The 13439-nt window shown below is 38.7% G+C and overlaps 1 protein-coding gene across 3 annotated transcripts in view; it reads right to left on the bottom strand.

Annotated features, from left to right (window-relative positions):
• Positions 1-10451: 10451 nt before the first annotated feature.
• LOC124258667 overlaps positions 10452-13439 on the bottom strand; it is a 50620-nt gene continuing 47632 nt past the window's right edge. For all 3 annotated transcript variants that reach the window (XM_046692741.1, XM_046692739.1, XM_046692740.1), the window contains exon 5: positions 10452-11070. In XM_046692741.1, the coding sequence (XP_046548697.1) occupies positions 10745-11070 (326 nt within the window). In that variant the 3' untranslated portion in view covers positions 10452-10744. The remainder of the gene's footprint in view (positions 11071-13439) is intronic.

The following is a 13439-nucleotide window of genomic DNA, read 5'->3' as shown; positions in this document are numbered from 1 at the left end:
GTACAATATCAAACTTTATGGATAACAACTTCCTTTATTTCGTTTCGATACAGATTCTTTTACATTCTTAATTTACAACGGTACACGAATCTATATCGAAACGTCGCATTCACGAAATAAAAAAAAGTTGTTATCGATAAAGTTTATCAAGTAGTAGTACAGTCTTCTTTCGGTGCTCAGGAAGCAAAATTGCTAAAGCAGTGTAGATTCAATCTGATCCGGGTTACAATTGGTTTTCAGCAACCCATGCTTGTCGTAGAAGGCGACTAACGGGTTCGGGTGGTCAGGCTCGCTGACTTGGTTGACACATGTCATCGTGTCCCACGAGTGTCCACGAGAATGATTCACGTATGAAAAGGATGCAATTCGTGCAGAACATGTTAAGCTTCATTTCATCACGTGTTAAGCTTCATTTCATCATTAACAAAAGTAAACATTTACATACGATGTCGTCTCCCGACTTTCGTAAGTATGTGAGCTAACACAGTATCCATATCATTGGGCATTATTGTTCAGGGCACCGATCCACAAAGCGTTCGTAACAGTACGACCTAACGTAACTCTATACTACATTACTGGCTTACAAACGACGTAGTGCTACGAATGCCTATTCCGTAGTTAAAACAGTTTTTGTATCAAGTTAAAAGAGTTTTGTTATACACAAGGTTCACGTGTCTCCCCAAACACGAAAACGAGTCCGATGTTCTCTCTAATGTCCGAAAAGTTTGCCGATAGGGTTCCGTTTTCGGACATTTGAGAGAACATCGGACTCGGTTTTCGTGCTAGGGGAGAAATGTGAACCTTGTGTGTAACGAAAACTCTCTTCTACCATACAAAAACTGTTAAAACTATGGAATACCTAGGATAAATTGCAGAAATTTCAAACGTGCGCAGTCGCTTCCATGTTTCATTTTTGTTTATTGTAACTTGAAATATATTTCACACGTGAGAGTTTGAATCCCATACCTATATTGCATCCTGCCCTTGCCCAACCCAGCTCCAAACATCTTGTTAGATTCATCCGCACCTCAAACACTCTTTAGAATATTGAAACAGCCTTGCGCTTATCTTACCTCACACATAAATGTCGTTTTCTGATTGGCTGAGTGCTGTTCTATTATTTTCAATGTACCCGCTTACAAGCGAGTAACATTTTCTATGTCACCCACTGGGATAGCCGAAGTGTGGGAATTCATTCGGTGCTTCGTGTTAGTAATTCTTTATCTCGAATAATTGAGTCACGTATGATGTACGGAAATTACCGATATTTTGCGAATGTATTTCTTGTCGTCTGTCGTGGTCGGTTTTGGTTAATTGCCAAGTGCTCTTGTACTCCATATTATGATCCAATACCCGTGCTTCAAACAGTTCAAAATTAACATTGAAGTGTTCGGTAAGATAAATACGTTGTTCACTGGTCCCTCGGGGCCCATGGGTTGATGTACCCTCTATGTTTGTAAATGAACCTAAACACACACAGTTGGTACATCAACCCATGTGCCTCTCGTGACCAGTGAACAACTTATAATATTTATTTTATTTTATTACCAGGCTGACGCATGTTGATCTGAGAGTACTACAGAATCTGTCCTAATGGTCGTTATACCCAACAAAACACACCTCTGTATGTAGGCAGAACAAGGGACGATCAAGGTCAGGTCACCGTGACCCAGCAGACAGCGTGTAATCGTTGCTATGATGTCAACTCGCTCGCCTGGCCAAGATCGTCGCGATATAGCTTGAATGTGAAATATTCATGCATACTTCTCACCATAGTCCCTGTGTTTATAAACACTCAGCCGCTTCGATACGAAACCTGTCTGCGTCAAAAACTCCTTCCATCACAATCACAGAGAAGGGAAGGTGCTTCTTGAACCAATCAAGTGTAAGTCATATATGATTGGGCTTCATACATTGTCTTTACTACCTTTACAAAGCACAGATACGATGTACTCGTTTAGGTGGCGAGGTGTTAATAAAATACCTACAATTGAAGTGAGTTTGTGGTTTTGAAAGTGCCCAGGTAATTGAAAATGTTAATTGTAAATACAAAGTAAAGTGTGAATACAAACCCTCGTGCAGCAGCTGTGTGTGGGGAGCTAGGAAGGTACCCTCTACATATAGCATCCATGTACAGTGTCATAAAATATTGGTTTAAGATTGTATATAATGTCCATCACAAGTTACCCCAAGACCTGCTATTTGATGTTGTATCAGCTCGATGAAGTTGGCACATCTATATGGACAACAAGGTTGAAATATTTGTTAAATGTATTAGGCTTTTGGTTTGGTATTGGCAAGGAAAGGTTAGAGGAATGTTGAAGGCAAACGTGGTCACACAGTGTAAATCATATCAGAAAACGTTAAACTTTTCACACAGTGTAAATCATATCAGAAAACGTTACTTTTTGTCGTTAAATCTGTGTTGGAACAAGAAAAAAACAATTCTGGTAATCGCATTGAGCAGGTTCATATGTGTTAATCACAAACTGGCTATGGAAACGGGAGATGGCGAGGAGTTGCTGGAGAAGATAACTTGAAGTTTTTGGTTTTTATATCCTTAATGTCTCAGTTGTGAACAGAAAGGACACATACTTGTCTAGATCACAGCAGTACTGCTTGTCGACTTACCAACAACACCCGCCGTCCGAGGCACAGTCGAACCGGGAGGTTGAGGTGGATGAACCGTTTTTGATCGCCCTACAACAATACTTGGCATACTCCTCTGAAACACAATTACAAACAGCTGTTGCAATCTATGGAAGCCTTTGAGGGGCATTTTAACCTAGTACCTTACAATTTCAATATGCTACATTTAGTTAATTAGTTTATTTGTTTACGCCGAAGTCAGCACTGTTACAGTCACATCACGGCCATCCATATAGTACCCGTGAAGATCCGGATAAGAATTGGTCTTCACCAACCCATGCTTGTCGTAAGAGGCAACTTACATGATCGGCTGGTCAGGCTCGCTGACTGTTAATGCATGTGATCGATACTCATGACAAAAGGAAGAGAGTTTATGGATGTCAAGTTCTTTATTATGAGAAACAAAACGTTTTGGAGTATATCCTTACTCCTTCATCAACACCTTATACTCCGAAACGTAGTCCTTATAATAAAGCAGTGGACATCCATAAACTCTCTTCCTTATGTGTATCAATTATAAATGCCAATCAAAGACCTGATACTCATGATGTCAGTCACTGGATTGTCTGGCCTCGACTATTATTAAGAAACATATAGCTGGAATATTGGAGTGAGGCGTTAAATAAACAAACAATCAAATAAACTGAAACAGAATCATAGACGTTTGTTTGTATCGGACGTCTTCGTCTTAATATACGGCCAGGGCAAATCAGATTCTTAATCAGTATTTTCACTTTTAACAGGCTGTTAACGTGACGTTAAGTTAACACACCTAAGGCCCTCGCTAACTTTTTAACAGTGTGGTTAACTCGCAAATGGCGTTCATGGCTAACGCTGCTTTCATGATGCCAGTTCAGCAAAGAAAGGAAAGGGTGTATCGTGGACTGGACTTCGATATTGGAAATTATTCTGACGAAGAATTACATACGAAACTGTAACTATGCACATCATAGGAACTAAAATACACGCTGTACAAGTACATGATGCCTACGTTTCATTTTTTAACACTTGTGGAAAGGTTTATATATGCTTTACTACACTAAATGTGTGAATTTCTTCTGTAAATATTATTCAAACAAACACTTTCAAAGAATATAACACGTACCCTGTACGTATGATATGATATTGAACAAGGCTAAATGTAGATAATTAAATTAGTTTCATGAAAGAAATATCCGAACGATTACATTATGATACTGAAAGTGTAATCGGTGGGATATGGTGATTGTGTATACTCTTATTCTACCGACCTTCACCTCAGAGAAATTGCCAAATACACTCCCATTTTAAGAAAGAGAAGAAGCCAGTGTCGTTCTGCGTGATTTTGTGTCAGTCATGGCGTCACGCAGCACAGAAACTTGACAGTTTCGTGTAAACACATCACATTCCTGTATTGTATCTATTTTTAATTTCCTATTTCTTGCTACTATGCTCTTTCCATGCAAATGGGTGTCTGAAAATTTGAGAAAGTGCTACACAGTGTAAAGTCTGAAATTGTCGTTGTCTACATTTCAAACAGGTGTTGTCTTTCGAGCACAGCATTTGTTTCCACCCCCAATATCTTTCGTTTCAGTTTATCTAGACGCTTGGTATTGGTGACAAAGACCAGTTGTAATTAGATTCTAATATGTATGAGGAATTCAGTAGGGCTGGGACGAGTAGGAAAAAATGGAATCGAGTACCCGCATGTACGTACCCGAATCGGAATCGAGTACCCGGAAATGTAAGAAATACATTCGGGTCAACTTTCTGAATATTCAATCACGATTTGACAGAGATTATTATAGAAAACTTGAACAGTTGGTAATAAGACATTAAAACTGACCTCAAGCTATTTAATTTACGTCTGTTTAACCAATATAGAGAGTAACACCATTACTTACACTCCTCGTTATAACAACGAACGTTTCGTTCCTGCTGCTACTGTAACTTAACTACTGACTACTCATGCACAGAAAAATTACAGTCATTAAAACTATGCTCCATTAATCGGACAATACCAATGATGTAAAAACCCGTGAACTTCCGGGTTAGAATATTGATCTTCAGTAACCCATGGGGGCTTGACGTAAGAGGCGACTAACGGGATCGGGTGGTCAGACTCGCTGATTTGGTTGACAAATGTCAACGGTTCCCAATTGCGCACATCGATGCTCATGTTGTTGATCACTGGATTGTCTGGTCCAGACTCGATTATTTACAGACCGCCGCCATATAGCTGGAATATTGCTGAGTGCAGCGTAAAACTAAACTCACTCACTCACTCACTCACTCACTCACTCAATGATGTAAATGTGTGTTACGTCCAAAATGAAAAAGACAAGCTATTGTCTGCCCTTGTCATTACAGAGCTCTCTCCCTTTCCGGATACTCGATTCCTAGAAATAGGACTCGATTCCAGCTGTACCCGACCCGGATTCGAATACCCGAGTACCCGTCCCAGCCTTAGAATTCAGTGATTTATTTGTCGCCGCTGAATATGAAATATAAGTGATGTAATTGGCGTTTCAATACCGGCCATCGCGAAACGTGATTTTGTAAACACTATCCAATAGGGCGCAAAGTGCACTTGGGCGTTCGTGTGAGTGTATTATGAAAACATCTGAACACGATTCCAGGTTTATCGGCAACGTTTCAGAATTATTAGTGATTTTATGAAAAACTGATATCATTGTTAATTAATATGCTATTTTTGAAAGTCTATACTCCAAGTAATTATCCGATTTTGTTTGTATATGTCCGTCTGGCATCCCTTCCCATAGATGGATTTTAATTATATGTTTACTAATCATTTCAGCAATAGGCCTAATTTCTTTTTCATTCTTCGAATGTTTTAATTGAAGCAAACATCTTTTAAAAATGCTATATAAATTGACGAAAACTTAGTTAGCATAAACATTGCTCTCGCAACTGATGTGTAGGAAAATAAACAAAACATTATTATGTATCTATTTCTGTTGTGAGTGATATGCAGGCCTACTTCGTAGTCACTTTGATTAAATGTTATATTTGAATATCGAAACCTTTTTGTCACAGCGAACACAACACTATCTCTTGTCATATTACACGATAATATTTGGAATGTTTAACTTATGATATAACAATATCTGAATGCTTATGTTATACACTGATAGGTTCATAGAAGGAATACAATGGCACAATAGTATTTCTCTGCCGAATCGTTGCAGCGTTCTATAATACCCTTATTAAATACAATACATGTTTTCCGTCATTGAAGACATTGAAAAGAACTATCTATGCATTAATGGAGGTTCACCTTATTAATGAGTATCGAGGATATTATGTTCATCTATAAATTAGACTCAGCTTCATGTTTTTCAAGACATCTTTCCGGAACATGCGTCTGTGAAGGCGTTCAGATAATGACGATATTGCACAGTATTATTCATGAGATTTCTGTCAACAGTAAGGTCGGATAATAGATCGATTTTATTCAGCAGTGTTGGCCCTGGGGCCTATAGTACAATTACAGTTTGATTAGTTGCACGTGGTGCTAGTAACATATTAAGTTTCTATTGGCATTGAATGCATATTTCAGATAAAAGCTAATGGTATTAATTTCACAACATCTATATTGTTTGATGTTAAAAGATTTGGCAATGTGTGTTCATACATTACAATTTTTGACAGACTTGGCAAATAATTAATAAATGATATTGATAGCATCTTCACGACTTGGCCATACAGTCATGACAATTTAAGGAGTGAAAAGTGAGCGATAGGTCTTGTGGGAATTCAAAGATTCATTAAGACTGTAGCCGTCTAAGCGTAACTCTGTGTGTAATATGTATACATTTTCTATCCACGGACAACATGCTTCTAATATTAATATTTTTTTCATGGATTCATCATATTTTATCTATAGCTGTGCTATAGTTTTTCATTAAAATGTCTTTTCTGTTGTTGGAATTGAAGTAAGTCCCACACAGATCTGGGATCATATGTCTTATATATATGAAATATAAATTATGCCAACGGCTGGAACCTTGTGTTCCAATACAAAACGTTCGTAGCGCTACGACATTCGCATGCCTATGATAAACTATAGAGTTGGCCTCAACCATTGACTGGATTACATTCTCTTCGTCAGCAGAGAAATTTCGACTTCTCTTTTTCCTTGGGGTGCAGGCGACATTTTGCGTTTCCATTTTTGGTAAACCGGAAGTAAACAGAAAACGGAATTATGGGATATATGGAAGCTAACCAGTGACGTTAACCACACTGTTAAACTTTGACGGCGACGTTAGCTAACGGCATGACTAACCATGTTTTGAACAACGCATATTTAACGTTCGGTTACCTAACGGCCGGTTAAGGATTTAACCGGCCGTTAGGAGTTAACCGGCGGTTAAGATAACCGAGTATTGAACAACCGGGCCCTGGATTCTTGCTCGTTTATGTCTCTGGTTTGTCTGGTCCAAACTGGATCATTTACAGGCAGCCAATAAACTACTCACTGCGACACAAGGGAACTGATTCCAAAACGAAGCCGAAGTTTCTGAACTATGGGCTTTATTGAAACTGCTTGTTATTTCCGAGCTGGTATTAAACACTATTTGTATTTTTTATGTTCTTGTTTAACGCCGCACTCCAGCTACACGTTTTTCGTAACTTGTTTTCCAAAATACTGATATTAAAAAGGACCCTTGGAGTCTGTTCTGCTATCTTCTATTTTTTCTCTTGAACTTGACTGTGACTGAACAATTAAACACCGTTGTGTTTAAGTTGCTGAAGGGACTAGCTGAAATACTTCGAGTTATCCGAGGTTAGGCAAAACCTAAATGTGATGGTTAAATTAAGAATAGGCAGGGACCAAAGTTTTACTTGGAAATAGCTGTTATTCCAACATATCAAAGTGTCGGTGCTATCATATTTCATAAGGTCCTATCTAAAATTTTGTTGATAAAAGTCGTTATCTTCAAGCATGCACTGACACTGGTTATGTTTGACCTTCATGGAAATCGAGCTGTGACAAAACGTTTGAGAGTTATTCATGTAATACTGTGGACCTAGCACCGACACATTACTGCGCTAACGTCATACATACCTTCTGTTACATTAACTGGCCTCCCGTTGTTGATATAGGGGCTGTCACACGCCGCGCCGCCCTGGATCTCTATAAGTAATTCTTCTATTTACATTTGAGCGTTTTGCACATATGAGATATTATTTCACAGGGAACAATATCATCCGTGGACCGTTTTTATGACATAAGGACAGTAGAACCAATATACATTATTAATCTGATAAACGATGATTATTAGTTGAAATTGAAAATATGTATTTACACCTTTGATGTGGCAGACATGAGGTCTCAAGGTATTCCCATTCTACTGCCTGAGGTTATAGGTGTGCAAGCAGGTCAGGTAGTCAGGTATGTCACAGGTATTCAAGTTTAAGCCTTTGAATCTGAAGTACCGCTATAATCATTATGTTTACGATAAGACAGTAACAAGTGTGGGTAAGAAATACACAATGCCATTTTTAGAAAGTGGTCAAATGTAACATATGTTACTAGTATATTAGGGATTGCACTTTCTTAGTAAAGTACAGATTCTAGTACTTGTTTGGGTTGAGTCCTATCCGGGATTCGAACCCACACCCTCAGAGTCAGGCACCTAATCGCCAGCACACAAAGTCATACGCCTAGACCGCTCAGCCACCACGGCTTCCACAAAAATGGAAGTCGGACAACTGGTGGTTTAGACTGCGGACTTTGTGTACCCCTCTGCTAAGTGTTAATTGGCACGGCTCCCGCGGCCGAAAGCTATGAAATACACAATGCCATTTTAGAAAGTGGTCAAATGTAACATATGTTATATTTGGGATTGCACTGTCTTAGTAAAGTACAGATTCTAGTATCCCGGATGGGACTCAACCCAAAAAGTAACCCTCATTCGACTGTATGACAGGCAGCACTCTCCTCCTCATACCTTCTGTCAGCCTCCTGATCCTCTGATGGGCTTAATTCAGACTTTAAATTTAATAAAAAAATTAAACTGGTAAGTTCTCTTTTTGTTCTGTAGAATTGTCTTCTGAATATAAAACAGATGCAAAATGGAAATGTAACAACCCTAACATCATTCCACTTATAGATATGTGCCTATTTGTTACATAGATCGCTCTAATACATAAGTAGACAACTGAATATTATGTCGAACATTTATTCAAATCACATGTAATGTAAAGGTCTGTACAAAGGAATGCCTGCAGAATTCGTTAAGCATACCCCAATATTATTCACAGAGCGGGGAAGATAGAATTAAAACAATCACTATCAAGTTAAATAAATAATTTTCGGACAGGAATATATTTTGCACATCATGTATGGATAAATAATGATTCAGACAGATACGAAAGGTACAAATATATATCGTGTCACCGTTCTATTTCCTTAGCAAAAGTATTTGTGTATATTTTTCACAACACTCCTGATTTTGTACAATACCAAATATCCATATACGTAAACAGCTTCTAAAATGCCCATCAAAGAAGCTTCAAACGTGTCCCCAAAGTTTTGAGAATTACTCTCCTTCACACTAGCTCGCACAAAGTATTATCAATGATGACAAGATCTTATTCCGATTCACTATATTAAACGTGGCCCGACGAATGTAAAATCTACTTGAATTCTAACTTTTAAATAGCCCTTATTTTGGAAAGTACCTTTCACCACAGCACATAGTAGATGTGTTTGTGCACACATCCGTAAGCCCTCATTAATGAGGTAAAGGAACTCTGGACGAAATGCTTTGAATTCTGTTCCATAATTGTGAGAAATCTCGCCAAAAAAACAGGGTTCATTGCAGGATTCCGATCATTTCGTGTGTAGGTGTTTATGAATCATTATTATTTTCCTTGGCATAATAGCGTCAAGTTATGATCACAACTTCATAAAAACGCAGAAATAATAATAAAAATTATATAAATATATAAGGTTATACAAAGTCTTATCTTATGTCATTAAAATAGGCCCCAGCAGCCTTTGCTGTGTACGAAGCGGATCCGGAAGAAGGTATACTATGTGGATCCGGAAATAGGGTGCTGAGCTGATCCGGAAGTAGGGTACTGAGCTGATCCGGAAGTAAGTATAGTATGTGGATCCAGAAGTAGGGTACTAAGCGGACCCGAAAGTAAGGCACGGTAACTTGATTCACTGCTTGTCATCATTCCCCAACGACATAGAAGTCGGTAATAATATCAACCACTTGATTACCCTGCTGTGTTAAACAATAAGCAACACAATGCAAAGATCTTGGTTATCCACGTGCACAGATGTCCAGAACCGTTGCTGCTCAGTAAACATACGTCTTAGACCAAGATGGTGGGCGATCGCAAGAGACATGCGTGATTCATGTTTAACCAATCGTACCTCTGAACTAACCATGTTGTCATATGACAAAAATACATGGCATTTCACTACACAGTCAACATACAGAGCCGTTGCATTTGCTAATTACTTCCTGGTTCCTCGTTGCTATGCACGGCGTTTTGTAGCGTTGGCTATCGATGTAGATCCTACGGATCGATCATCGTTAAATGAATATCGATCGATTATCGATAAATATCGGAGAAGTAACCCTGAGCAAAACATCAACATTTTTCAAATCAGTGGTGAGTGGTGAGATATTCAGGCATGGATTACCAATAAAACGTCGTCCCGAACTTACTTTAGGAGAAGTCCATGAATACTTTGTGTATTTTCTGAGTAAATTGTAAAACTATTTCATCACAATTGTCCATTTATGATACTATCAATTACATAATGTTCATATCAATCATCATTAATGATGATTCCATCGACGATATTTCTGATTATGATCTTGTTTTTTATCCAGGCCTAGTGTTTTGTTATTTTCCCACTCAAGGATCACAATACAGTGCTGACAATTCCGCTTAATCAGTCCCAATGTAAGGTGTAGCCTAGTTGCTGAATCGTTCGCTCGTCATGGGTTCGATTTCCTACATGGGTACAATGTGTGAGCCCCATTTCTGTTGTCAACCGCCGTGATATTGCTGGATTATTGCTAAAGCCGGCAAAAACTAAGCTCGCCCACTCACTCACTCCTATGCTCTATATACCGTTGCCCTTATCAGTACTGGGGAATACATGCGGATTTCGTATGACTTCAGTATAGGACGGGGGCGGGGCATCTGGTGGAACATCTGGAACATATGCTGGGGGCGCTGTGGGGGACATTACGATGGTAGATACAGGGTCGGTGTCGCGTTCACGGTGGAAGGAAATACTGGCACTTGGTCGGGTATTCTCGTTAGCAACCTGTCGGGTAGTCCTGTAAACACCCTCTCTGGTATTCCTGCAATCACCCCATGTGTTGTCTAAAGCGAAGTTAGTGCGTGTGCCGTTGTTCCATGTTAAGTCTAATGGCTTGTCCCGATCTGAAACCAAGCAAGACAGCTTTATTCAAACTGTGGAGCGTCAAACCCACAGAGGAAGCGATGTTAGTCACTTCTAACTAAGACAGTAATCAGCTTCACTGTACTTCATCTCTATCTCACCTTACATAGTAATCAGCTTTACTGTACTTCATCTCTATCTCACCTTACATAGTCAGCTTTACTGTATCTCACCTTACATAGTAATCAGCTTTACTGTACTTCATCTCTATCTCACCTTACATAGTAATCAGCTTCACTGTACTTCATCTCTATCTCACCTTACATAGTAATCAGCTTTACTGTACTTCATCTCTATCTCACCATAGTAATCATACTGTAATCAGCTTTAGGTAATCAAGCTTTACTGTACTTCATCTCTCTATCTCATCTTTTACATAGTAATCAGCTTTACTGTACTTCATCTCTATCTCACCTTACATAGTAATCAGCTGTACTTCATCTCTATCTCACCTTACATAGTAATCAGCTACTGTACTTCATCTCTATCTCATACTGTACTTCATCTCTATCTCACCTTACATAGTAATCAGCTTCACTGTACTTACAGTAATCAGCTTTTACTTCATCTGTACATAGTAATCAGCTTACTGTACTTCTCAATCTCACCTTACATAGTAATCAGCTTTACTGTACTTCATAATCTATCTCACCTTACATAGTAATGGTACTGTACTTCATCTCTATCTCACCTCTATCTCACATCACATAGTAATCAGCTTTACTGTACTTCATCTCTATCTCACCTTACATAGTAATCAGCTTACTGTAATCACTTCATCTCTATCTCACCCTTACATAGTAATCAGCTTTACTGTACTTCATCTCTATCATCTCTATCTCACCTTACATCTCACCTCATCTCACCAGTAATCTGTACTTCATCTCTAGTAATCATCTCTCAATCTCACCTTACTGCTTTACTGTACTTCATCTCTATCTCACCTTACATAGTAATCAGCTTCACCACTGTAGCTTTTTGTACTTCATCTCTTCTTCATCTCTGTCTCTTCATCTCAATCACCTTACATAGTAATCAGCTTCACTGTACTTCATCTCATCTCTACATAGTCTCATGTACTCAGTCAGGCTTCACCTTACAGAGTAATCTACTGTACTTCATCTCTATCTACATAGTAATCAGCTTCATACTTCATCTCTATCTCACCTTACATAGTAATAGTAATCAGCTTCACTGTCTTCATCTAATCTCACCTTACATAGTAATCAGCTTTCATCTCATCTCACCTGTCACTTACAGAGTAATCAGCTTCACTGTACTTCATCTCTATCTCACCTTACAGGTAATTCATCTCTATCTCACCTTACATAGTAATCAGCTTCACTGTACTTCATCTCTATCTCTTACATAGTAATCAGCTTGTACTTCATCTCTATCTCACCTTACATAGTCTCTACAGAGTAATCAGCTCTGTGCTTCATCTCATCTCACCTTATATAGTAATCAGCTTTACTGTACTTCATCTCTATCTCACCTTACATAGTAATCAGCTTCACTGTATTTCATCTCTATCAGCTTACTGTATTTCATCTCTATCTCACCTTACAGAGTAATCAGCTTCTATGTATTTCAACACTCGTCTCACCTTACCCAGTAATCAGTTCATTGTACTTATCTCTATCTCACCTCACAGTGTAATCAGCTTCTATGTATTTCAACACTCGTCTCACCTTACCCAGTAATCAGTTTAAAACACGGCATAGTAACTTACATAGGAATCAGATTCAATGTGTTTCATGTCTATTTCACCTTGCAGAGAAATCAGTATTTCAACACTCGTCTCACCTTACCCAGACATTAGTTTAACTATACTACATCACCAATCTCACCCTACAGGTGGGGTAGCCTATTGGTCTAAGCGTTTGCTCGTCACGCCGAAGACCCACATGGGTACAATGTGTGAAGTCCATTTTTGGTGTCCGCGCCGTGATATTGCTGGAATGTTGCTATTAAAAGCAGTGAAAAACCATACTCACTCACTATCTCACCTTACACAGTTGTTCTCAGTTTCACTGTACTTCATCATCCGTCTCACCTTACATAGTAATCAGTTTCACTGTACTTCGTTACCTGTATCACCTTACTTAGTAATCAGTTTCACTGTACTTCATCATCCGTCTCACCTTACATAGTAATCAGTTTCACTGTACTTCATCACTCTTCTCACCGTACATAGTAATCAGTTTCACTGTACTTCGTTACCTGTATCACCTTACTTAGTAATCAGCTTTACTGTGTTCATCACTTTTCTCACCTTATAGTAATCAGTAAGGCTACGAACGTTTCGGGAATAGCTAGCCAGTTTCACTGTATCTTACACAAGTGTTTC

The sequence above is a fragment of the Haliotis rubra genome, unplaced genomic scaffold, assembly GCF_003918875.1.
Source record: "Haliotis rubra isolate DU_JTF1 unplaced genomic scaffold, ASM391887v1 Scf7, whole genome shotgun sequence".
NCBI classification, from domain to species: Eukaryota; Metazoa; Mollusca; class Gastropoda; order Lepetellida; family Haliotidae; genus Haliotis; species Haliotis rubra.
The sequence above is the reverse complement of the archived record's forward strand: the minus strand, read 5'-3'. Positions and strand labels throughout refer to the sequence as shown.